General features: G+C 47.3%; 1 protein-coding gene across 5 annotated transcripts in view; it reads right to left on the reverse strand.

Annotated features, from left to right (window-relative positions):
• FCHSD2 (FCH and double SH3 domains 2) overlaps nucleotides 1–1648 on the reverse strand; it is a 114900-nt gene extending 113252 nt beyond the window's left edge. For all 5 annotated transcript variants that reach the window (XM_040426481.1, XM_040426478.1, XM_040426479.1 and 2 more), the window contains exon 1: nucleotides 1390–1648. In XM_040426481.1, coding sequence (XP_040282415.1) covers nucleotides 1390–1440 — 51 coding nt within the window. In that variant the 5' untranslated portion in view covers nucleotides 1441–1648. The remainder of the gene's footprint in view (nucleotides 1–1389) is intronic.
• Between the last annotated feature and the right edge of the window lie 23102 nt (nucleotides 1649–24750).

The raw sequence follows: 24750 nt of genomic DNA on the forward strand, positions 1-24750 counted from the left end.
GCAGCAGCCTACCCTCGGCCCCGTGCAGACAGCGGCAGCAGCCTACCCTCGGCCCCGTGCAGACAGCGGCAGCAGCCTACCCTCGGCCCCGTGCAGACAGCGGCAGCAGCCTACCCTCGGCCCCGTGCAGACAGCGGCAGCAGCCTACCCTCGGCCCCGTGCAGACAGCGGCAGCAGCCTACCCTCGGCCCCGTGCAGACAGCGGCAGCAGCCTACCCTCGGCCCCGTGCAGACAGCGGCAGCAGCCTACCCTCGGCCCCGTGCAGACAGCGGCAGCAGCCTACCCTCGGCCCCGTACAGACAGCGGCAGCAGCCTACCCTCGGCCCCGTGCAGACAGCGGCAGCAGCCTACCCTCGGCCCCGTGCAGACAGCGGCAGCAGCCTACCCTCGGCCCCGTGCAGACAGCGGCAGCAGCCTACCCTCGGCCCCGTGCAGACAGCGGCAGCAGCCTACCCTCGGCCCCGTGCAGACAGCGGCAGCAGCCTACCCTCGGCCCCGTGCAGACAGCAGCAGCAGCCTACCCTCGGCCCCGTGCAGACAGCAGCAGCAGCCTACCCTCGGCCCCGTGCAGACAGCAGCAGCAGCCTACCCTCGGCCCCGTACAGACAGCAGCAGCAGCCTACCCTCGGCCCCGTACAGACAGCAGCAGCAGCCTACCCTCGGCCCCGTACAGGCAGCAGCCTACCCTCGGCCCCGTACAGACAGCAGCAGCCTACCCTCGGCCCCGTACAGACAGCAGCAGCCTACCCTCAGCCCCATACAGGCAGCAGCCTACCCTCGGCCCCATACAGACAGCAGCAGCAGCCTACCCTCGGCCCCGTACAGACAGCAGCAGCAGCCTACCCTCGGCCCCGTACAGACAGCAGCAGCAGCCTACCCTCGGCCCCGTACAGACAGCAGCAGCAGCCTACCCTCGGCCCCGTACAGACAGCAGCAGCCTACCCTCAGCAAGGCAGTGAAGACAGAGCTGCCAATAGCTGCAGGCCCAGCCTGGAATCATCTGTATTCATGTGACAGTATATAATGTATCAAATGTGGAAACTGCAGCAAACCCTCAGCTCTGAGAGTGACCTGCAGGTAGTTCCCATGCATCAGTGCAGCCCCGACTGTCCCCATCCTGCAGGTCTGAGCATCTGTTACAATGTATCTGTGCAGATATCAGTCAGTCTGTCACAATGTATCAGTTCAGAAGATGAAGCATCACTCACATACATTATACAATCAGCCTGGACTGTTACACTGTAACTTCCCGGTGTCATCAGCTGCTCAGGTCGTTACAATGTGTCAGGGGAGGCCACCAGCACACAATGCAGGCAGCATGCACTGAGGGGGAGGGCCCGGCAGCCCCCACCCCTCTATTTGCCCCTTCTCCCCCCTTCCCTCCTCACCTTTCTTGGAGGGGGCTGCATGGTGCCTGAGGAGGGCCAAGAAGCAACCATAAATCCCAGGGGTGGTGGAGTGAGAGGTCCGGGGGGCAGCCTCCCTCCGTCCCCGGGCTGCTCCAGCTCGGGTGACAGGCAGGCAGTGATGGGCAGCTGGATGCTGGCTTCTTTGTGTCAGGAGGAGCAGGCAGAGCGCAGGAGTCCGGGGGGCTCCATGAAGGGCCGACAGACTGGAGACTGGGCACAGCAGACACACAGCCAGGGGAGGAGGGGAGGAATAGCCAATGATGGGGGAGGGGGCAGGCTGCTGGAATAGGACAGGGGGAGGAGAGAGGGGAGGACTGCACACTGCAGGTCTATGGGGCTCGGCGCCACAGCGCCACCTGCTGCATACACTGAGTATAGCGCTGGCAGAAGTGCAGGTCTATGGGGCTCGGCTCCACAGCGCCACCTGCTGCATACACTGAGTATAGCGCTGGCAGAGGTGCAGATCTATGGTGCTCGGCTCCACAGCGCCACCTGCTGCATACACTGAGTATAGCGCTGGCAGAAGTGCCGATCTATGGTGCTCGGCTCCACAGCGCCACCTGCTGCATACACTGAGTATAGCACTGGCAGAAGTGCAGATCTATGGTGCTCGGCTCCACAGCGGCACCTGCTGCATACACTGAATATAGCGCTGGCAGAAGTGCAGATCTATGGGGCTCAGCTCCACAGCGCCACCTGCTGCATACACTGAGTATAGCGCTGGCAGATGTGCAGTTCTATGGTGCTCGACACCACAGCGCCACCTGCTGCATATACTGAGTATAGCGTTGGCAGAAGTGCAGATCTATGGGGCTCAGCTCCACAGCGCCACCTGCTGCATACACTGAGTATAGCGCTGGCAGATGTGCAGTTCTATGGTGCTCGACACCACAGCGCCACCTGCTGCATATACTGAGTATAGCGTTGGCAGAAGTGCAGATCTATGGGGCTCAGCTCCACAGCGCCACCTGCTGCATACACTGAGCATAGCGCTGTCAGAGGTGCAGATCTATGGTGCTCGGCTCCACAGCGCCACCTGCTGTATATAATGAGTATAGCGCTGGCAGAAGTGCAGATCTATGGTGCTCGGCTCCACAGCGCCACCTGCTGCATAGTATAGCACTGGCAGAAGTGCAGATCTATGGTGCTCGGCGCCACAACGCCACCTGCTGCATACACTGAGTATAGAGCTGGCAGAAATGTAGTTCTATGGTGCTCGGCTCCACAGCGCCACCTGCTGCATACACTGAGCATAGCGCTGGCAGAAGTGCAGATCTATGGTGCTCGGCTCCACAGCGGCACCTGCTGCATACACTGAATATAGCGCTGGCAGAAGTGCAGATCTGTGGGGCTCAGCTCCACAGCGCCACCTGCTGCATACACTGAGTACAGCGCTGGCAGAAGTGCAGATCTATGGTGCTCGGCTCCACAACGCCACCTGCTGCATACACTGAGTATAGCGCTGGCAGATGTGCAGATTTATGGTGCTCGGCACCACAGCGCCACCTGCTGTATATACTAAGTATAGCGCTGGCAGAAATGCAGTTCTATGGTGCCCGGCTCCACAGCGCCACCTGCTGCATATACTGAGTATAGCACTGGCAGAAGTGCAGATCTATGGGGCTCGGCTCCACAGCGCCTCCTGCTGCATACACTGAGTATAGCGCTGGCAGAAGTGCAGATCTATGGTGCCCGGCTCCACAGCGCCACCTGCTGCATACACTGAGTACAGCACTGGCAGAAGTGCAGATCTATGGTGCCCGGCTCCACAGCGCCAGGGGCTGTATATAATAAGTATAGCGCTGGCAGAAGTGCAGTTCTATGGGGCTCGGTGCCACAGCGCCACCTGCTGTATATAATGAGTATAGCGCTGGCAGAAGTGCAGATCTATGGTGCCCGGCTCCACAGCGCCACCTGCTGCATACACTGAGTACAGCACTGGCAGAAGTGCAGATCTATGGTGCCCGGCTCCACAGCGCCACCTGCTGTATATAGTGAGTATAGCGCTTACCGAAGTGCAGTTCTATGGGGCTAAGCTCCACAGCGCCACCTGCTGCATACGCTGAGTATAGCACTAGTAGAAGTGCTGTATTATGGTGCTCAACTCAACAGCGCCACCTGCTGTATATAATGAGTATAGCGCTGGCCGAAGTGCAGTTCAATGGAGCTCGGTTCCACAGCGCCACCTGCTGCATACACTGCGTATAGTGCTGGTAGAAGTGTAGGTCTATGGTGCTCAGCTCCACAGCGCCACCTACTGTATACACTGAGCATAGCGCCGGTGGATGTGCAGGTCTATAGGGCTTGGCTCCACAGTGCCACCTGCTGCACGCACCGAGTATAGTGCTGGTAGAAGTGCAGGTCTATGGTGCTCAGCTCCACAGCGCCACCTACTGTATACACTGAGCATATCGCCGGTGGATGTGCAGGTCTATAAAGCTTGGCTCCACAGCGCCACCTGCTGCATGCACGGGGTATATTAATGTTAGATGTGCAGGCAGTGTCGGACTGAGGTGCCTAGGACCCACCAGTAAAATTTATTTTGGAGGTCCACCGTATGGATACATTCAAATATTACCTGCTCACACAGGTACCAGATGATTGAATATGGAGGTCCCTGCAGGAACTTTGAGAAGGTAGATCCTGGGGAAAAGAGGACACTGGTAGCTTTCCTCTATACCGAGAAGTCATCTCAGCTCTGATCGTGTCTATAATAATACACTGGGGAGTTTCTATAATAATATATCAAGTGTTTTATATGAACATAGGCTGTATGAGGTGCTGTAAATTGTATATAATATGTATGTAAGTGCAGTAAGTCTACTGTGTTATATGCCATTTGTGCAGGAGGTGGTAGACTAGGGGCCCACCTTGCTCAGGGGCCCACTGGGGGATTCACCTGTACCCCTGGTCGCCAGTCCTAGCCTGTGTGCAGGTCTATTGTGATCAGCTCCACAGCGCCACCTGTTGCATGCACTGAGTAAAGCGCTAAAAGCAGTGCAGGTCTATGGTGCTCAGCATCACAGCGCCACCTGCTGCATGTACTGAGTATAGTGCTGGAAGAAGTGCAGGTCTATGGGGCTCGACTCCACAGCCACACCTGCTACATACACTGGGTACCAGCACAGTACCCCCATAACAGTGACATACATAGTGCCCCATAACAGTGACAACCACAGTGTCCCCATAACAGTGACATCCACAGTGTCCCCATAACAGTGACATCCACAGTGCCCCCATAACAATGACATTCACAGTGATCACCATAACAGTGTCATCCACAGTGTCCCCATAACAGTGACATCCACAGTGCCCCCATAACAGTGACATCCACAGTGCCCCCATAACAGTGACAGCCACAGTGCCCCCATAACAATGACATTCACAGTGCCCCCATAACAGTGACATCCACAGTGCCCCCATAACAATGACATCCACAATGCCCCCATAACAATGACATCCACAATGCCCCCATAACAGTGACATCCACAGTGCCCCCATAACAGTGACATCCACAGTGCCCCCATAACAGTGACATCCACAGTGCCCCCATAACAGTGACATCCACATTGCCCCATAACAGTGACATCCACAGTGCCCCCATAACAATGACATCCACAATGCCCCCATAACAGTGACATCCACAGTGCCCCCATAACAGTGACATCCACAGTGCCCCCATAACTGTGATGTCCACAGTGCCCCCATAACAGTGACATCCACATTGCCCCATAACAGTGACATCCACAGTGCCCCCATAACAATGACATCCACAATGCCCCCATAACAGTGACATCCACAGTGCCCCCATAACAGTGAAATCCACAGTGCCCCCATAACAGTGACATCAACAGTGCCCCCATAACAATTACATCCACAGTGCCCCCCATAACAGTGACATCCACAGTGCCCCCATAACAATTACATCCACAGTGCCCCCCATAAAAGTCGTAGACTATAATAACTCGTTCCTGACACAGAGGCCGTCCCTCCTCAAAGATGCTGTTACACTTAAGCAGCCACCAGGGGGCGTCACAGGTATTTGTGCCCCTGTGCTGATCTCCAGGATCTGCTCTCTATGGATCCGACTGCACATATTGTGCCGTCCACTGCTCCCATTATGGGGACACTTACAAGGCAGAATGCTCCAGAATTCTGGCATCGGATTTATTTTGTGTTTTAAGCCTTACTAGACAGTAGAAAAAAAAATGTCTGGAAAAGGCGGCATGGAGCTGAAGTGTCTGACGTGTCTACCACGCTGCACCAGACGGACCATATAGCGTGCGGCACCGCTATATACCTGTCGCAGCTTCAGCCTGACTTTAGAATAATCCTAATAGATCTCCTATCATCTCTGCATCAGCAGAATACGGCTCATATCTCCCTCTATATGTAGGATCAGCGGCAGCGCTGTGTAAGATATTATATCAGCAAAAATGTACAGTATACAGTGCAACAGCAACACCACCTAGTGGAGAAAGAATACACTGCAGGTCCACTGTATTCTGGGTGATTGCTCATCAGAGGAGTAACAATGTGTTTATGTAAAAAGAAGGGGCATCAATTATAGCAAATCACACACCACAAGCCAAACAATCCCAGACAGAGTAAAGCAAAACAGGACGGTGAACACAGAGACACCGCTGCACAATATCCGTATTCTTATTGTAATAAAATAATCAAAACTTTAACACTTGAAAAATATAGGCAAAGCCAACAAGAAATGTACAAGAGACGACCATGATAAATACAGTAAATCCCCCTCTAATGTATGTCAGGTACAACAGCAAGAAACATACAATGTGCACAAAATGTGTATGAAACTAAGAACTTGTACGAATCCTATTTCCTGTCCAGAGCTTTCTGGTGGAGTCACTGTGTACATACATTACTTATCCTGTACTGATCCTGAGTTACATCCTGTATTATACTCCAGAGCTGCACTCACTATTCTGCTGGTGCAGTCACTGTGTACATACATTACATTACTTATCCTGTACTGATCCTGAGTTACATCCTGTATTATACTCCAGAGCTGCACTCACTATTCTGCTGGTGCAGTCACTGTGTACATTACATTACATTACTTATCCTGTACTGATCCTGAGTTACATCCTTTATTATACTCCAGAGCTGCACTCACTGTTCTGCTGGTGGAGTCACTGTGTACATACATTACATTACTTATCCTGTACTGATCCTGAGTTACATCCTGTATTATACTCCAGAGCTGCACTCACTATTCTGCTGGTGCAGTCACTGTGTACATTACATTACATTACTTATCCTGTACTGATCCTGAGTTACATCCTTTATTATACTCCAGAGCTGCACTCACTGTTCTGCTGGTGGAGTCACTGTGTACATACATTACATTACTTATCCTGTACTGATCCTGAGTTACATCCTGTATTATACTCCAGAGCTGCACTCACTATTCTGCTGGTGGAGTCACTGTGTACATACATTACTTATCCTGTACTGATCCTGAGTTACATCCTTTATTATACTCCAGAGCTGCACTCACTATTCTGCTGGTGGAGTCACTGTGTACATACATTACTAATTATCCTGTACTGATCCTGAGTTACATCCTTTATTATACTCCAGAGCTGCACTCACTATTCTGCTGGTGCAGTCACTGTGTACATACATTACATTACTTATCCTGTACTGATCCTGAGTTACATCCTTTATTATACTCCAGAGCTGCACTCACTATTCTGCTGGTGCAGTCACTGTGTACATACATTACATTACTAATTATCCTGTACTGATCCTGAGTTACATCCTTTATTATACTCCAGAGCTGCACTCACTATTCTGCTGGTGCAGTCACTGTGTACATACATTACTTATCCTGTACTGATCCTGAGTTACATCCTTTATTATACTCCAGAGCTGCACTCACTATTCTGCTGGTGGAGTCACTGTGTACATACATTACATTACTTATCCTGTACTGATCCTGAGTTACATCCTGTATTATACTCCAGAGCTGCACTCACTATTCTGCTGGTGCAGTCACTGTGTACATTACATTACATTACTTATCCTGTACTGATCCTGAGTTACATCCTTTATTATACTCCAGAGCTGCACTCACTATTCTGCTGGTGCAGTCACTGTGTACATACATTACTTATCCTGTACTGATCCTGAGTTACATCCTTTATTATACTCCAGAGCTGCACTCACTATTCTGCTGGTGCAGTCACTGTGTACATACATTACATTACTTATCCTGTACTGATCCTGAGTTACATCCTGTATTATACTCCAGAGCTGCACTCACTATTCTGCTGGTGCAGTCACTGTGTACATACATTACATTACTTATCCTGTACTGATCCTGAGTTACATCCTGTATTATACTCCAGAGCTGCACTCACTATTCTGCTAGTGCATTCACTGTGTACATACATTACATTACTTATCCTGTCGTGATCCTAAGATACATCCTGTATTATACTCCAGAGCTGCACTCACTATTCTGCTGGTGCAGTCACTGTGTACATACATTACTTATCCTGTAGTGATCCTGAGATACATCCTGTATTATACTCCAGAGCTGCACTCACTATTCTGCTGGTGCAGTCACTGTGTACATACATTACATTACTTATCCTGTACTGATCCTGAGTTACATCCCGTATTATACTCCAGAGCTGCACTCACTATTCTGCTGGTGAAATATGTTACGAATGGACATTCCCTTTAAAGCGTTACATGCAACCTTGTGACCCAGCTGGCTCATTTCACACAGTAAATAAATGGCATCCTTGGTGGCGAGTGTCCAATCAATGCCAAAAGGACACTCTACTGACATCCCCCGGTGAAGGAAAGGTCTATAGAACTATTTATTGTATGTGATGGGAGCTTTGCTGAAACATAGGTTACATGTGCAGTGCAGATACAGTGTTAACTGACCCAACACTGCTACATGGCGGCTGCAAGTCTAAGAAAAAAACGGAATTTTTTAAATTAGTTTTGACTCACCAAAACAAAGACTGTCCTTGTAGAAACAAAAATGACGATGCCTGAGTCTTGTCCTAGAGAAAGGTCTGAGCATAAAAACTGCAATCTGGTCATGTGACCACGGCCTGATAATAGAGCAAATAAATGGCGCTTATCAGTCCTGCCGGGGCCAAATGTGAGCGCCACCAATGAAGGTCAGACAAGGTCATAAAGCAACTGAGCGCGTTATAGTCTTCTATATAAGAAGCAGTATTATAGTAGTTATATTCTTTTATTTAAGAAGCAGTATTATAGTAGTTATATTCTTGTACATAGGAGCAGTATTATAGTAGTTATATTCTTTTACATAGGAGCAGTATTATAGTAGTTATATTCTTGTACATAGGTACAGTATTATAGTAGTTATATTCTTGTACATAGGAGCAGTATTATAGTAGTTATATTCTTGTACATAGGAGGCAGTATTATAGTAGTTATATTCTTGTACATAGGAGCAGTATTATAGTAGTTATATTCTTATACATAGGAGGCAGTATTATAGTAGTTATATTCTTGTACATAGGAGCAGTATTATAGTAGTTATATTCTTGTACATAGGAGGCAGTATTATAGTAGTTATATTCTTGTACATAGGAGCAGTATTATAGTAGTTATATTCTTGTACATAGGAGCAGTATTATAGTAGTTATATTCTTGTACATAGGAGCAGTATTATAGTAGTTATATTCTTGTACATAGGAGGCAGTATTATAGTAGTTCTATTCTTTTACATAGGGGGCAGTATTATAGTAGTTCTATTCTTGTGCATAGGAGCAGTATTATAGTAGTTATATTCTTGTACATAGGTACAGTATTATAGTAGTTATATTCTTGTACATAGGAGCAGTATTATAGTAGTTATATTCTTCTACATAGGAGGCAGTATTATAGTAGTCATATTCTTATACATAGGAGGCAGTATTATAGTAGTTATATTCTTGTACATAGGAGCAGTATTATAGTAGTTATATTTTTGTACATAGGAGCAGTATTATAGTAGTTATATTCTTGTACATAGGAGGCAGTATTATAGTAGTTATATTCTTGTATATAGGAGCAGTATTATAGTAGTTATATTCTTGTACATAGGAGGCAGTATTATAGTAGTTATATTCTTGTACATAGGAGGCAGTATTATAGTAGTTATATTCTTGTACATAGGAGGCAGTATTATAGTAGTTATATTCTTGTACATAGGAGCAGTATTATAGTAGTTCTATTCTTTTACATAGGGGGCAGTATTATAGTAGTTCTATTCTTGTACATAGGAGCAGTATTATAGTAGTTATATTCTTGTACATAGGTACAGTATTATAGTAGTTATATTCTTGTACATAGGAGCAGTATTATAGTAGTTATATTCTTGTACATAGGAGGCAGTATTATAGTAGTTATATTCTTGTACATAGGAGCAGTATTATAGTAGTTATATTCTTGTACATAGGAGCAGTATTATAGTAGTTATATTCTTGTACATAGGAGGCAGTATTATAGTAGTTATATTCTTGTGCATAGGAGCAGTATTATAGTAGTTATATTCTTGTACATAGGAGGGAGTATTATAGTAGTTATATTCTTGTACATAGGAGGCAGTATTATAGTAGTTATATTCCTGTATATAGGAGGGAGTATTATAGTAGTTATATTCTTGTACATAGGAACAGTATTATAGTAGTTATATTCTTGCACATAGGAGGCAGTATTATAGTAGTTATAGTCTTGCACATAGGTGCAGTATTATAGTAATATATTTTTGTACATAGGAGCAGTATTATAGTAGTTATATTCTTGTACATAGGTACAGTATTATAGTAGTTATATTCTTGTACATAGGAGCAGTATTATAGTAGTTATATTCTTGGACATAGGAGGCAGTATTATAATAGTTATATTCTTGTACATAGGATCAGTATTATAACAGTTATATTCTTATACATAGGAGGCAGTATTATAGTAGTTATATTCTTGTACATAGGAGCAGTATTATAGTAGTTATATTCTTGTACATAGGGGCAGTATTATAGTAGTTATCTTCTTGTACATAGGAGGCAGTATTATAGTAGTTATATTCTTGTACATAGGGGCAGTATTATAGTAGTTATATTCTTGTACATAGGGGCAGTATTATAGTAGTTATATTCTTGTACATAGGAGGCAGTATTATAGTAGTTATATTCTTGTACATAGGAGCAGTATTATAGCAGTTATATTCTTGTACATAGGAGCAGTATTATAGTAGTTATATTCTTATACATAGGAGCAGTATTATAGTAGTTATATTCCTGTACATAGGAGCAGTATTATAGTAGTTATATTCTTGTACATAGGAGGCAGTATTATGGTAGTTATATTCTTGTATATAGGAGCAGTATTATAGTAGTTATATTATTGTACATAGGAGCAGTATTATAGTAGTTATATTCTTGTACATAGGAGCAATATTATAGTAGTTATATTCTTGTACATAGGAGGCAATTTTTATTAGTATAAACAAGCAAAAATACAATAATACATTTCAAAATAAGAATGAACAAACAATTATTAAACTGAAATCATACATATCATCAAAATAATAAATTTATAATAACTTTAACTTAAGAGTCCATTGCAAATAAATGGGAGAAAAGATGAATAAATAAACATAATTTCAGGATACATGAACCAAAAATTACTCCAAATATACATTCCTCCATAATTTTTCATTCTCGCCCTTTCTCCTAATTTCTATAGATCTGATCCACCTTAGCTCCGACAGGATGAGGTTTACGGCTTTCTCATGATTGAAGGGCTCACTGTGGATGGACACTCTTGTTCTTGTATGCCAGTGATAGTATTTAACGATGGTAATAATCAGATGCATGGTCCCCCGGTCAATGTCAGCTACCTGTGATGTCACACCATATACAATGTCTGGGTAGGTCAGAGACTGCAGTCTTGGGATTTTTAGCTTGCTGGTTATCTCCTGCCATATCTGTCGCCCTCCCCAGCACTCGGTTATAAAATGTTCCTTAGTCTCCTCCTGCTGACAGCCCAAGGGACACATGCGATCTAGAACACTCAGGAACTTTAAATTGCCTCTGACAAAAAGCTTCCCATGGAATGACAGCCAGGCAATGTCAAACAACTTTGCAGGAAGCCTTGGTCCGTTGAGGAACCTAAGACTTTTCTGCAAGGTGGCTGTTGTGCAGTCTCTCAGTGCTGGCTGCAAGTTATAGAAGGTCCTACAGATCCTTATATAGAGATCCTTCCTGGTCTTAGTCTCCAGATACACCTTGTCTATTCCCCATTTCTTCACACACTTTAGACCATATTCCAGGTACTGGGGGAGGAAGCCACGAGTAAACCGACCCCTCTTGAGACTGCCGCCTCGCACCCAAGACTCTGCAAAAGGCAATATCCAGTCCCTGACACTGTTCACCCACAGGGAGCTGCTGTTTGAGTCCAGGCAACCAAAATTAACTTTCAGAAACATGGAGTCAAAGAACACCCTTGGATTTAACATATCCAACCCACCCTCTCTCCTCTGTAGGTAGGTGATCCCTCTTTTTATTGGGTTCAACCTGTTCCCCCACAAAAGTTGGAAGAACAGGCTAAAGAGCCTAGCCGAGAAAGGTTCTGGCAAAGGAAAGACAACAGAGACGTACAAGAAGACAGGGACCAGGTAAGTCTTCAACATAGTAACCCTTTCTCTATAGGTCAGCCTCCAGTTCTTCCATCGCTGAACCTTTGCATTTCCGGAATCCAACTTTTCTTCCCAATTTAGTTTGGCATTATCTTCCCTCCCAAATTTGACCCCAAGGATTTTAATATAGGTGGAGGCCTTTGCAAATTGTGGCAGATCAAAGTCTGGATCAGTACTTAAAGTCCAGAGAGCTTGACTCTTCTCAAGGTTGACTAGAGACCCTGAGGCCTCCGAGTAGCTTCTGATGGCTGCAGACATCTCCACCTCTCGAGGCTCAGATATCACCACAGTCACATCATCCGCATAGGCAACTACTTTCAAAGGCAAGCAGTGGGGGACCAGCACCCCCTGAAAATCACACTCCTGCAGTGACCTCAGGAACGGGTCCAAGGCAAACACATACAGCAATGGACTCAAAGGGCAACCCTGTCTCACCCCTGCCTCTACTTCAAAAGTGTCCCCTTGCCAACCATTGATTAGAGGAAAGCTCTTCGCCTCACAATATAAAGTTTTCAGCCAATCTACAAATTGTCCTGGAATACCGTACTTTGACAAAGTGGCCCATAGATACTCGTGATCCACTCTGTCAAAGGCTTTAGCCTGGTCCAGACCTACAACATATCTCCCACACCTCAGAGCTTTACATCTCTCAAACATCTCCCTTATCGAGATGACTGCTCCAGAGATGTTCCGCCCTTTTACTGTGCCAAACTGACAGCCTGCCAACAGTGCCCGGGACAAACAGACTAACCTAGAGAACAGGATTTTTGCCAGAATCTTCCTGTCGACATTCAAGAGGGCAATCGGCCTCCAGTTCTTGATGTCACTAGGCTCCTTACCTTTAGACAGCAGAATTAGCGAGGACACCCTCATGGACGGAGGCATCAGGTGATTTTCTAGACAATTTTTGTACACGTCCACGAGGATTGGGGCCAAGTGGTCTCTGAACTACTTATAGAATTCTGCTGTTATACCATCTGGACCTGGTGCCTTCTTCAGATGTAACTGATCAATGGCCACTTTAACTTCCTCCACCGTTAATTCTGCTGTCAAAGGAGAAAAGTCCACATCATTAGTATCAGGGCCTGGAGTTGCCTCCAAGAATTGAGTCATCTTCTCTTTATCCAAAACCTTCTTCTGAAACAAGTCAGCATAGTAAGATCTCACCACCCCCAGGATACCCTCCCGAGATTCCTGCAAAACACCCTGGGAGTCAGTGAGACCTGCCACCGATTTATTAGCCACACGTTCCCTGCAATTCTCAAAGGGATCAGGAGCCCCTAAGGTCCCATAATCCCGTTCCAGAACCAGGGAGGTGTACCTGCTGTACTGATACTGCCTTATCTCAGATTTCAGTCGGTCGATCTTTTGTTTTTCATCCCCACCCGCCGAATACAGTGACTCCAATTCTTTCCGCAGCCTGAGATACTGGCTATACTTACTCTTCCCTCTTTTAACTGACAGTCTCTGTAAGAGGGATCTGATCTCCACCTTGACATCCTCCCACCAGTCGGCCACGTTGTTATAAAAGTCCACTCTCTGTAGCTGAACCTGGAAAAGAGAGTGGACACAATCCTGGACATAGACATCATCCAGGAGGCTGGAATTAAGCCTCCATAGCCCTCTACCAATATCAGAGCGTCTAGTGGCTCCCAAGCAAAAAAACAAAGCCAGGTGGTCAGAGTAGGGGACGACCTTCTCACTTATCCCGCTAACAGTCTCTGTGGGGTTCACAAACGCCATGTCGATTCTACTGCTTCTGTCAGCACAAGAATATGTGAAGTTTGGCTTTCTGCCACCCCATGTGAAGACATCACTTAGGCCAGCCTGCGATATTATGTTACTTAAGACTCTGGAGTCTCTGACCACCGCTCTGCCCGAGGACCGGCCACCTGATGACAAAGTGACATTAAAGTCCCCCGCCATTACCACAGGTATAGAGGTGAAAAGATACTGCTTCACATCATTAAACAGCTGGATTCTCTCAGCCAATGTCTGTGGACCGTAGATGTTAATAAAGCGGAGCCGTCTACCATGGATGGTCACTTCCAGCACCAGGCACCTTCCCATAGCTACCTCCGTTAACCTGTGCACAGTCACGTCATTGGTGTTAAACAATATGGCCACCCCGGCATAAGGCTCCACAGCCAGCGACCAGTAAGAAGGACCAGACCGCCACTCACTCTCAGCCTCACGCAGATGCCCCAAGGTATTCAAACGTGTCTCCTGCAGAAAGATGACATCTGCATCCAGGTATCTGAGGTGATCGTATACCGCGTGTCTGGTCCTTCTTACTTTGATGCTGTTCACATTGCTCGAAGCAACTTTTAGAAAAAACCCAGCCATCACAAGACAACAGAGAAAGAGCAGATAAGTGACTCCCATCATCATAGGTCATTATCAGATGCTTCCTGCCTACCACCGGTCTCCATATCTGACTCTACAGGGGCTTCTACAGGAGGGGGCTTCTTCTTTGTTGGGGGGTCCCCTGTGTCTGCCTCACACTCATTATCTATTCTCTGTTGCTCTTCCTCATAATCCCCATCAGACTCTGATAACGCCTCATATCTGTTTGATAGGACCATGACGCCTGCACCGGTACTGACTTTTTTCCTGGTGTTTTGGCCCAGGTTATGTTTCTCCTCAGAAGGTGATACAGAGGCGGCTGCCTGAGACTGGTCCTGAGTGACCACCTCCATGGTGCCCTGTGTGTTCTCTGAAGGCTGAGGTTCGGGTGTTGTCTCACCTGACCCCTGTTGTACCTCGTGCCTCGTCAGTATGGTCCCTGACATCAAAGCCTCCTCCTCTATAGCGTCTGCGGCCTCCACTAACTCCTCATCTGGAAGCTCCCTGCATACGTTATGCCAGGCATCTGGGCAATCCTTATGTGAGTGGCCTATCTGTTCGCAGAGATTGCATCTAACGTTCTTACACGTGGCACTCAGATGGCCGAGCTCACCACACAGGTTGCACTTGACCACTGTGCACACATTTGCCACATGACCGACCTTGCCACACTTGAAGCACTTTCTAGGTTGCCCAGGATAGAAACAGACGCCCTTCTCTCTACCGATAAAGAAGGAGTTAGGGAGATGTAAGGTGATGTTATTGTGCTGGCGCAGCTTCACCAGCACCTTCCACCCTCCAGTCCAGACACCATCATCGTCCCTGTTCTTAGTGAGGTCGGACACGAGGTCACAGTGCCTCCGGAGCCACACCACAATGTCCTGGGGAGGAACAGATTCATTCCAGAAAAGACTGTGGAGAATGAAGCCGTTACCCTTTTATCACCTAGCAGCTAGGAATAAAGACATGACAACCTTCATTTGTTGGGTAAGAGTCGGTCACAGCTTTATTACTCATCTCTTTATCAAACCAACTTTTATTTTATACTCAAACCAACATCAACAAGTTTGGAGTCTCCAGAAGCAGTATGCCCCACAGACTCCCTCTGTGGGCAAGTCCGCCTTCTTCTCCATTTTTCATTTATCACCGACCTCTGCTGTGACTTAGTATCATAATCTGAAATTGAAACAAAGAACATTTGTACCATTGATCACCAAAACTAGGGCGGGAGGGTGGGGAGCTGCCTGCTTGTAGCCGTAGAGGAAGAGGCAGTGCCCTGCCAAGCCCCCTCTTTTAACCATGCGGCGCCTACCATTACACCCCACCAATCAGTAAACGGGGGAGGCAGCATAGTGAGGTCCTAATATGTAAATAGCCGGCCCAAGTGTATGGGAGCAGCCCACCCCTACCTCTTGAACATACTAACCCTGCTAGCTGCACTCACTTTAACCCTTTTGTCTCCGTCTCCCCAGTCCTAGGCGCCTTCACTTAACCCCCTCGGCGCCGCTAAGACTGTGGAGAATGAAGCCGTTACCCTTTTATCACCTAGCAGCTAGGAATAAAGACATGACAACCTTCATTTGTTGGGTAAGAGTCGGTCACAGCTTTATTACTCATCTCTTTATCAAACCAACTTTTATTTTATACTCAAACCAACATCAACAAGTTTGGAGTCTCCAGAAGCAGTATGCCCCACAGACTCCCTCTGTGGGCAAGTCCGCCTTCTTCTCCATTTTTCATTTATCACCGACCTCCACGGAGGGGCCCGTGTATTCCTACACGGCGCACCGACCCCCACCCAACAAGAACTGTGCCTGCTCAACTCCGTCCTGTAATCCAGACAAGAAAATATCTAAACCTATGTCGTTTAAGTGGACACCGTCAGGCCGCATCAAACGCCCGTTATCGCCTTCTAACTGGCGATGGCGTACCACTACCCCTGCTCTGGATCGTATAAAACGCGAAATGCGGTTATTGACCGTGCGTCTGGCCCTCTCTATGGCCGTGGCATCCCTAGCCCCTTGCCAAGTAACCCGGGGAATTATTTCTGACCACACGATAATCGCCTCTTGAAAGAAAGAAGGAAGTCTCTCTAAATCAGCTCTTATCAATGTAATCAATTCTGCTATTTTTAGCAGACACAGGTCATTTCCGCCAGCATGTATTACTAATATCACCGGGGATCGCACTAGATGACTGCATTCCACCGCCTCCGGGAGAACCTGCGACCAACGTAATCCACGGACACCTCGCCAGCGTGCTTGAATATTCCGGAAGCCAAGGCATCGGCCACCTGGACGACTTTCCGCTCTCTGTCCTGCCCAGAAGATGTATGAATGTCCAATGAAACATACCGTAATCTGGGCTGCATCTAAAAGAAATTCAAATCAGTAAACGAGGAAATCAAATCAATAAATGAGGTCGCACATAGGAAGCAAAGCAGTCAGATTTCCAACGGCCGATTCTTTGAACCTCGGCCTCTGGCAACCCAGCGCGAGCCGCCTCGGTGGCTGCTCCGATTCTGAAGGAGTGCGTGCCAAATTCTGAAGCTGGTAAGTGCAGAAAATTGAGGCAACGGCGAAATATGGATCTAAATTGAAAACGAGTAAGAGGGGTGCCGTCATCATGTACTAGGAAGGTAGCTCCCACAGGTCGCATAGATACGAACTGAGCTACAGCCGCATGCGGACAAGCTGGGCCGCCAATTTTATGCAATGGAAGCCAGGCTCCCTTCCCAAAAACATCCGTTTTGGAGCGTCTGATGAAGACCCTTAATGCCGAGTCGCTGATGAAAACATCTGTAGCTGACAGACCTCCAGAACGGATGCTGGAAGGGGAAACTAGCTCTCCAATACGAAGGGCCGCAAAAAAGGCTAAACAAAAAGCAGCCCTAACTAAACTCACCTCAAACGGGGACGAACAAATGGAAGGCAATAATTGGCACATGGTTACTAACAAAGCAAATGAAACCGGGCGGCGGCATTCTCGGCGCACATGCTCTTTACGCCAGCCCTTAATAGCTTGTCTAATTAAGAAATGCTGCGTGACGTCCTGCCAACCTTGCATTTTTAGGTAAAACGAAACGCCCCATAATCTTCGCTGCGCAACTAACGCACTAACTCCTTTGGCTCTCATAGACAAAATATAAGAAATGGTCACCTGTAAACATGCCTCTGGCAAAATTACATTTGCCAAATCTTCTGCCATCGCCCTCCATTCTGCCCACGCCTTACCATGCGCTGACCATGTGGCTGGTGCCACTGAAGCTTGCACCATACTCATCAGTCGTTGATCGGCAAATCCCAAAGCGTTGTTGGACACAGGATCCCATCTCTGGCTGCCGCCGGCAACAGGGACCTGAATTCCTGCCAACGAAAACGGGAGAGAGCGTCAGCTATGGAGTTGTTAACGCCTGGCACATGCCGAGCTCGGAACCAAACATTGAATTCTAGACATCGGAGGACCAGGTGACGGAGTAGCGATAGAACTGGAAGGGAAGAAGAGGTTAATGAGTTGATACAGCAGACCACCGACATGTTGTCCGTGTAAAAACATACACGTCTGTTTCGGAAACAGTCGCCCCATATGTTGATGGCTACAATAATCGGAAACAGCTCCAGTAGTGTGATGTTGGTGCAGAGGCCTTGTAATCGCCACGCGTCAGGCCATGGTGCAGCGCACCACTCCTGGTCTAATATTGCACCAAAACCGGTGGACCCAGCAGCGTCCGTAAATAGTGAGAAATCCGGAGATGCAACTTCCTTGGATTGATAACAAGTGTGGCCATTATACTGACATAAAAAGGAATTCCAGACCTGCAAATCCAATTTTAGCTTTAACCGGATGTGGTGAGAAGGCTTTTTTACCCCGCAGGTGGACAATGATAGTCTACGAGAAAAAACACGAGCCATCGGCATGATGCGACAAGCAAAAACCAATAATCCTAGTAGCTCCTGCATTTGTCGTAGTGTCACTGATTTTACAGACATGCAACCCAATATCAAGGCCGATAATTTTTGCAATTTGTCGCTTGGCAGGCGAAAAACCATCAAATTGGTATCAATTTCAATACCCAAAAACGTGATGATTGTCGCCGGGCCAACCGTTTTATCCTCGGAGAGGGGAACCCCAAAACGAGACATATAAAAACGGAATGTATCCAGGAGGAATTGACACTGTCTCGAATTGCCAGGGGAAACGAATAGAAAATCATCCAAATAATGAATAACATTCTGTGAGGATGTTTCAAAACGTATAACCCATTTCAAAAAGGTACTGAACAATTCAAAATAATGACATGATATAGAGCAACCCATCGGTAGGCATGTGTCATAATAATAGGCGTCGTCCACCATGCATCCCAATAGATGATAACAATCGGGATGTACGGGGAGTAAACGGAAAGCTGCTTCAATGTCAGATTTAGCCAGCACTGCGCCCTTTCCCGCGCGGCTAACCAGAGCTACAGCCCTATCAAATGACACATAGGACACCGAAGATTCCTCCTTGGATATGCCATCATTCACCGATGAGCCCTTCGGAAAGGACAAATGATGGATCAATCTGAATGAACCTGACTCTTTTTTAGGTATAAGGCCTAAAGGGGATATGCGTATGTTTTTGAACGGAGGGAACTTAAACGGTCCTACTATACGCCCTAAAACGACTTCTTTACCTACTTTGCTTCTTAGTTCCTCTGGGTTATCCTTTGCAGATTTCAAATTATCAGCAATAGTAGGAAGGGAGGAAAAATAAAACGGAATGAAAAAACCTGACATGAAACCAGAACGCAGTTGAGCTGCCGCCTGCTCATTGGGGTATTGGTCTAGCCACGGGGACATCGCGTGCACGCTCACTGGGGTCTTTCCCTCCGGCAGCAGCTTGGGCTTTATGTACTGAGAGCTGGCGCTGGCATCGGATAGCAGCATGTGAGCCTCCACAGACGGAACATTCATGTTTGTATTTGCATAGGGCAAAAAATTTACAATGTCCCTCGTTATATAACCAGCAGGCCCCTGGCCTGCGCACGGCCACTGCACCATACGCATTTGCCGAGGGAGCAGTGGCCGCGGAAGGAAAGGGTTGCGTTTTCTGCGACATCATAAGGCGGAGCCATAGATCTGCTGCCTTAACCCCCCAACCTATATCTGGCTGCAAGGCTAACCTTCGGCGGAACTCTTCGTCATAACACCACCAAGCAGAGCCGCCGTGCGCCTTAAACGCGCTATAGATAGAGTCCATGTAGACAAAAAGGTCCGCCGATAGTTCAGGGCGGCGCTGAGCCATGGTATAACCTAAAACTGCAAATGCTTGTATCCAATTACCTATGGTACGCGCAACTTTAGGTCTACGATCTATAAAACGCTCAGCATTGGGGCGCCTTTCCTTATCCACCGTATGTTGATCCACAGAAACTAACGACCATATGTCAATATACTGGTTGGACCATATTTTATTTTTGGTGTCCTCATCTAAATGAGCTCCCAACGGCGTTAAGCCGCAAAATATGGATTCCTTATGATCACTAGGCCTGGGTTTGTTAGACAGAGGAACAGTGGAGGGCTGAGCAGCGGGGTCTAATTGTGCTAATAATGCCTTAAGCGCTGGGACCAAACCTTTGGCTGCTGTATCCCCGCCCCATGCCCCAGTAAAATTGTACTCACCGGTAGCTGGATTCTGAGGTGTAGGAGCGACAGAACTCGCCTGAGGAGCAGCTGTTGGAACCGCGCTGGCAGACTCTGCCACGCGGGAAGGCCTTCTTGACTGGCGTCTGGGGGCCCGCATACTTCTAACATGTGACCTGCCGGAATCCGAGCCGCAGGAGCTCAAGTCAGACGACGAAGGTGACCTCCATCTTGCCGATCTGGACCGTGTCGAACGGCTGCTACGGCTATGGGCTCTGGATGAATGGCAGGAACGGCGGCGACGGTGAGAACCCGACCTGCGCCTTTCTCGGCGGTCGTGCGACCCAGCAGGTGATCTATGCTGTGAGGAGTAGCGTGGGGCCGGCTCCTGTACAAGAGCGGTAGCTGACATGGACATCAGTTCATTATTAACTGTCATAGATGTGATAGGAAAGGGGGAGGGGTTTGCCTGCAGCAGTGGCAGGGGGGTAGGAGCACTATCAACAGGCGGCTGTATTGTAAGGCCTTGAGGGGGTATACTCAAAGGCATGGGCTGCATTTCTGTTGAAGGTGCTGCCACCATAGCATTGATCGCCCCATTATCTAATTGTTCTGCTGCAATGGGCGCAGGAGCATGCGATATAATCGCATTCTCCTCAGCCGAGGAGCGCTCGCTCTGCCTATTGCCCATGGTGAGGTGTGCAGTGGGAGAAAGAAGGAGGGGCTGAGCAACCGCCGGCGGGAACTGGGGCTGCTGCTCCCGCGGCACCGGAAGTTGAGGATTAGTGGGCGTGGCCTGCGGCCGTGTAGGCCGAAGCGCAGGAGTCCTCCGAACCCTGGACACCAGAGGATCCCTGCGCTGCTGCTGCCGCCGGCTCCTAGTGCGGCGAGGTACAGGGGGACTAGAGGGACTAAGTCGGGCGGGTGGGCGGGTATTCCTGGTAGGCCGCCTGCCACCCGGCTGCTCCGCTAGCACTGCACCAGGGGCGGGCGGGGGGATAGGTGGCTGAGGCGCTTGTATGCCCGCAAACATGCGAGCAAGAAAAGCCGGGCCCTCTTTCTGTAAATGAGCAGCAAGAGCTGCCATAAGCTGATCCTCTGTGGCCATACCTGCGGACGGAGCTGCCTGCTTGTAGCCGTAGAGGAAGAGGCAGTGCCCTGCCAAGCCCCCTCTTTTAACCATGCGGCGCCTACCATTACACCCCACCAATCAGTAAACGGGGGAGGCAGCATAGTGAGGTCCTAATATGTAAATAGCCGGCCCAAGTGTATGGGAGCAGCCCACCCCTACCTCTTGAACATACTAACCCTGCTAGCTGCACTCACTTTAACCCTTTTGTCTCCGTCTCCCCAGTCCTAGGCGCCTTCACTTAACCCCCTCGGCGCCGCTAATAACATTCACAATAACAGTGTCTGGCTTGGAAATGGGAATGAAAATGAACTTATTCCAGCCCTCGGTGTCTCTAACCCTGGCAAAGTTTGCCCAGAACCTATCCAGACTAGACATAAGCCTAAAGCTGACATCATAGCCCTGCCTGTCTGGTAGATTTATCACCGCCAGGATGTCCTCTGGAGCAAACCCCATCTGGTGACACAGGAGTTCCCTCACCCCAAACCTCCTATCGGGGAGGTCTTCATTGGTGCCTCGGTGTTTAAACCTCACCACGTTCCTCCTCTTAAACGCCTGGCCTGTATAGCCTGCACTGGAGGTGAAGGATGGAGCGCCGCGGCTCCAGGCATTTCTGGGAGGATCCTGACGGGCCTCACTACCCTGAGTATTGGGGCGAGTGTCTCCACTAGAGGGGCTTGACGGGGGGGCTCTACCCTGAGTATTGGGGTGCGCGTCTGCACTAGAGGGGACAGTCTCATCCGATGTGGGTTGTGTTAAGGGGGGGAAATTACAGACATCATTCTGTACACCTTCCTGACCACCATCCACCTCTATATCCCACACAGACTGTACAGTATCCCCAGCCCCCGACCCCTCAGGTACAATATCAATGTCCCCGGTCTGTGCCCCAGTAACAGAGCTCTCCTGCGTCTCCGCATCACCCTGACCCATGGATACATGTCCACTGTCCTGCCGTTGGGCTGGCTCTGCTGGGACTTGTGGTGCCACATATCCAGGATGTTGCTCAGGGACAGCTGAAGGTTCTTGCGGCTGCACTTGCCCACCTCCCTTCTGGAAAGAGAAACTTGCAGGCTTCAGTATTGGTTGTGTCACTTGCCGGGGCTCATCTGGGGACACGGACCCTGATTGTGCTCTAGAGGAGCGGGATCCAGAGTCACTGTTCTGTCTCTGCTGTGAGAAACGTTCCTGGTTCCCGTAGGACTCGGCCAGGGGCCCCATCCTCTCCAGGACACAGTCCATCTCCTTCACCACCTGTGCCAGCTCTATGCTCAGTGAGTGCAGCTTGGTATCATACAAGGTGTTACTATCGGGGTGCGCAGTTTTCAGGTTATATACACAGTCTATCTGCATCTGCAGCAGTTGTTTGTGGTGCTTTAACTCCTCCATTCCCCTTGCCAGAGCCGGGATCTCCTCCGCCATCTGCAGCTCAGGTGCTCGCGTGGTCTCCTTCACCTGCTGTCCTGGTCGGGGCAGGGGTCCAGGCTGTTTGGATTCACCGGTCTCCTGCAGCTTTGCCTTTCCAGCTTTACTGCTAGTACTTGCAGTTGCATCTGCTGAGGCCTGTTCACACTTTGCAGTGTTTGTAGACATGGCATTCCTGGTTACCTGTAGAGGCATTGCTGCAGATCTGGTGCGGCTTTGGCAGGCCATGCTGGAAGCCACAACTTGCTGTTTCAGGTTTTCTTGCAATGTTTGTTTCTCCAGTGACGTCCGTCTCTGTCTGTGTGCAGGAGAGGGGAGCTGCTCACCTGCTGCACGACCTGTGCTCATCACCTCTGCACCTTGCTGGCTGGACTTGGGATCCGCTTGCATCTTCACTACACTCACTTTCTTCTCTTCTTCTTTCTTCAGAACAACAATATTTCCTTCATTCTGCTGCTGACTGGAAACTTTGGGATTAGTATCCACTTTAGGAATGGTTTGGGAGTTTTCTCCCAGTGTAGGCCTGGAAGCCTGGGCCTTGCTGAGGGAAGTTCCCCGCCCGGGCTGGCCACACCCTGGGCTCTGGACAGACATCCACAGGCTCAGGAGAGCTACTCACACACGTCCTCACAGCTAGGAGGCAGTATTATAGTAGTTATATTCTTGTACATAGGAGGCAGTATTATAGCAGTTATATTCTTGTACATAGGAGGCAGTATTATAGTAGTTATATTCCTGTACATAGGAGGCAGTATTATAGTAGTTATATTCTTGTACATAGGAGCAGTATTATAGTAGTTATATTCATGTACATAGGAGCAGTATTATAGTAGTTATATTCATGTACATAGGAGCAGTATTATAGTAGTTATATTCTTGTATATAGGAGCAGTATTATAGTAGTTATATTCTTGTACATAGGAGGCAGTATTATAGTAGTTCTATTCTTGTACATAGGAGCAGTATTATAGTAGTTATATTCTTGTACATAGGAGCAGTATTATAGTAGTTATATTCTTGTACATAGGAGCAGTATTATAGTAGTTATATTCTTGTACATAGGAGGCAGTATTATAGTAGTTATATTCTTGTACATAGGAGGCAGTATTATAGTAGTTATATTCTTGTACATAGGAGGCAGTATTATAGTAGTTATATTCTTGTACATAGGAGCAGTATTATAGTAGTTATATTCTTGTACATAGGAGGCAGTATTATAGCAGTTATAATCTTATACATAGAAGGCAGTATTATAGTAGTTATATTCTTGTACATAGGAGCAGTATTATAGTAGTTATATTCTTGTACATAGGAGCAGTATTATAGTAGTTATATTCTTGTACATAGGAGGCAGTATTATAGTAGTTATATTCTTGTACATATGAGCAGTATTATAGTAGTTATATTCTTGTACATAGGAGCAGTATTATAGTAGTTATATTCTTGTACATAGGAGACAGTATTATAGTAGTTATATTATTGTACATAGGAGCAGTATTATAGTAGTTATATTCTTGTACATAGGAGACAGTATTATAGTAGTTATATTCTTGTACATAGGAGCAGTATTATAGTAGTTATATTCTTGTACATCGGAGGCAGTATTATAGTAGTTATATTCTTGTACATAGGAGGCAGTATTATAGTAGTAATATTCTTGTACATAGGAGCAGTATTATAGTAGTTATATTCTTGTACATAGGAGGCAGTATTATAGTAGTTATATTCTTGTACATAGGAGACAGTATTATAGTAGTTATATTCTTGTACATAGGAGCAGTATTATAGTAGTTATATTCTTGTACATAGGAGCAGTATTATAGTAGTTATATTCTTGTACATAGGAGCAGTATTATAGTAGTTATATTCTTGTATATAGGAGCAGTATTATAGTAGTTATATTCTTGTACATAGGAGGCAGTATTATAGTAGTTATATTCTTGTACATAGGAGGCAGTATTATAGTAGTTATATTATTGTACATAGGAGGCAGTATTATAGTAGTTATATTCTTGTACATAGGAGGCAGTATTATAGTAGTTATATTCTTGTACATAGGAGCAGTATTATAGTAGGTATATTCTTGTACATAGGAGGCAGTATTATAGTAGTTATAT

This window comes from Bufo bufo, chromosome 3 (assembly GCF_905171765.1).
Source record: "Bufo bufo chromosome 3, aBufBuf1.1, whole genome shotgun sequence".
NCBI lineage: Eukaryota > Metazoa > Chordata > Amphibia > Anura > Bufonidae > Bufo > Bufo bufo.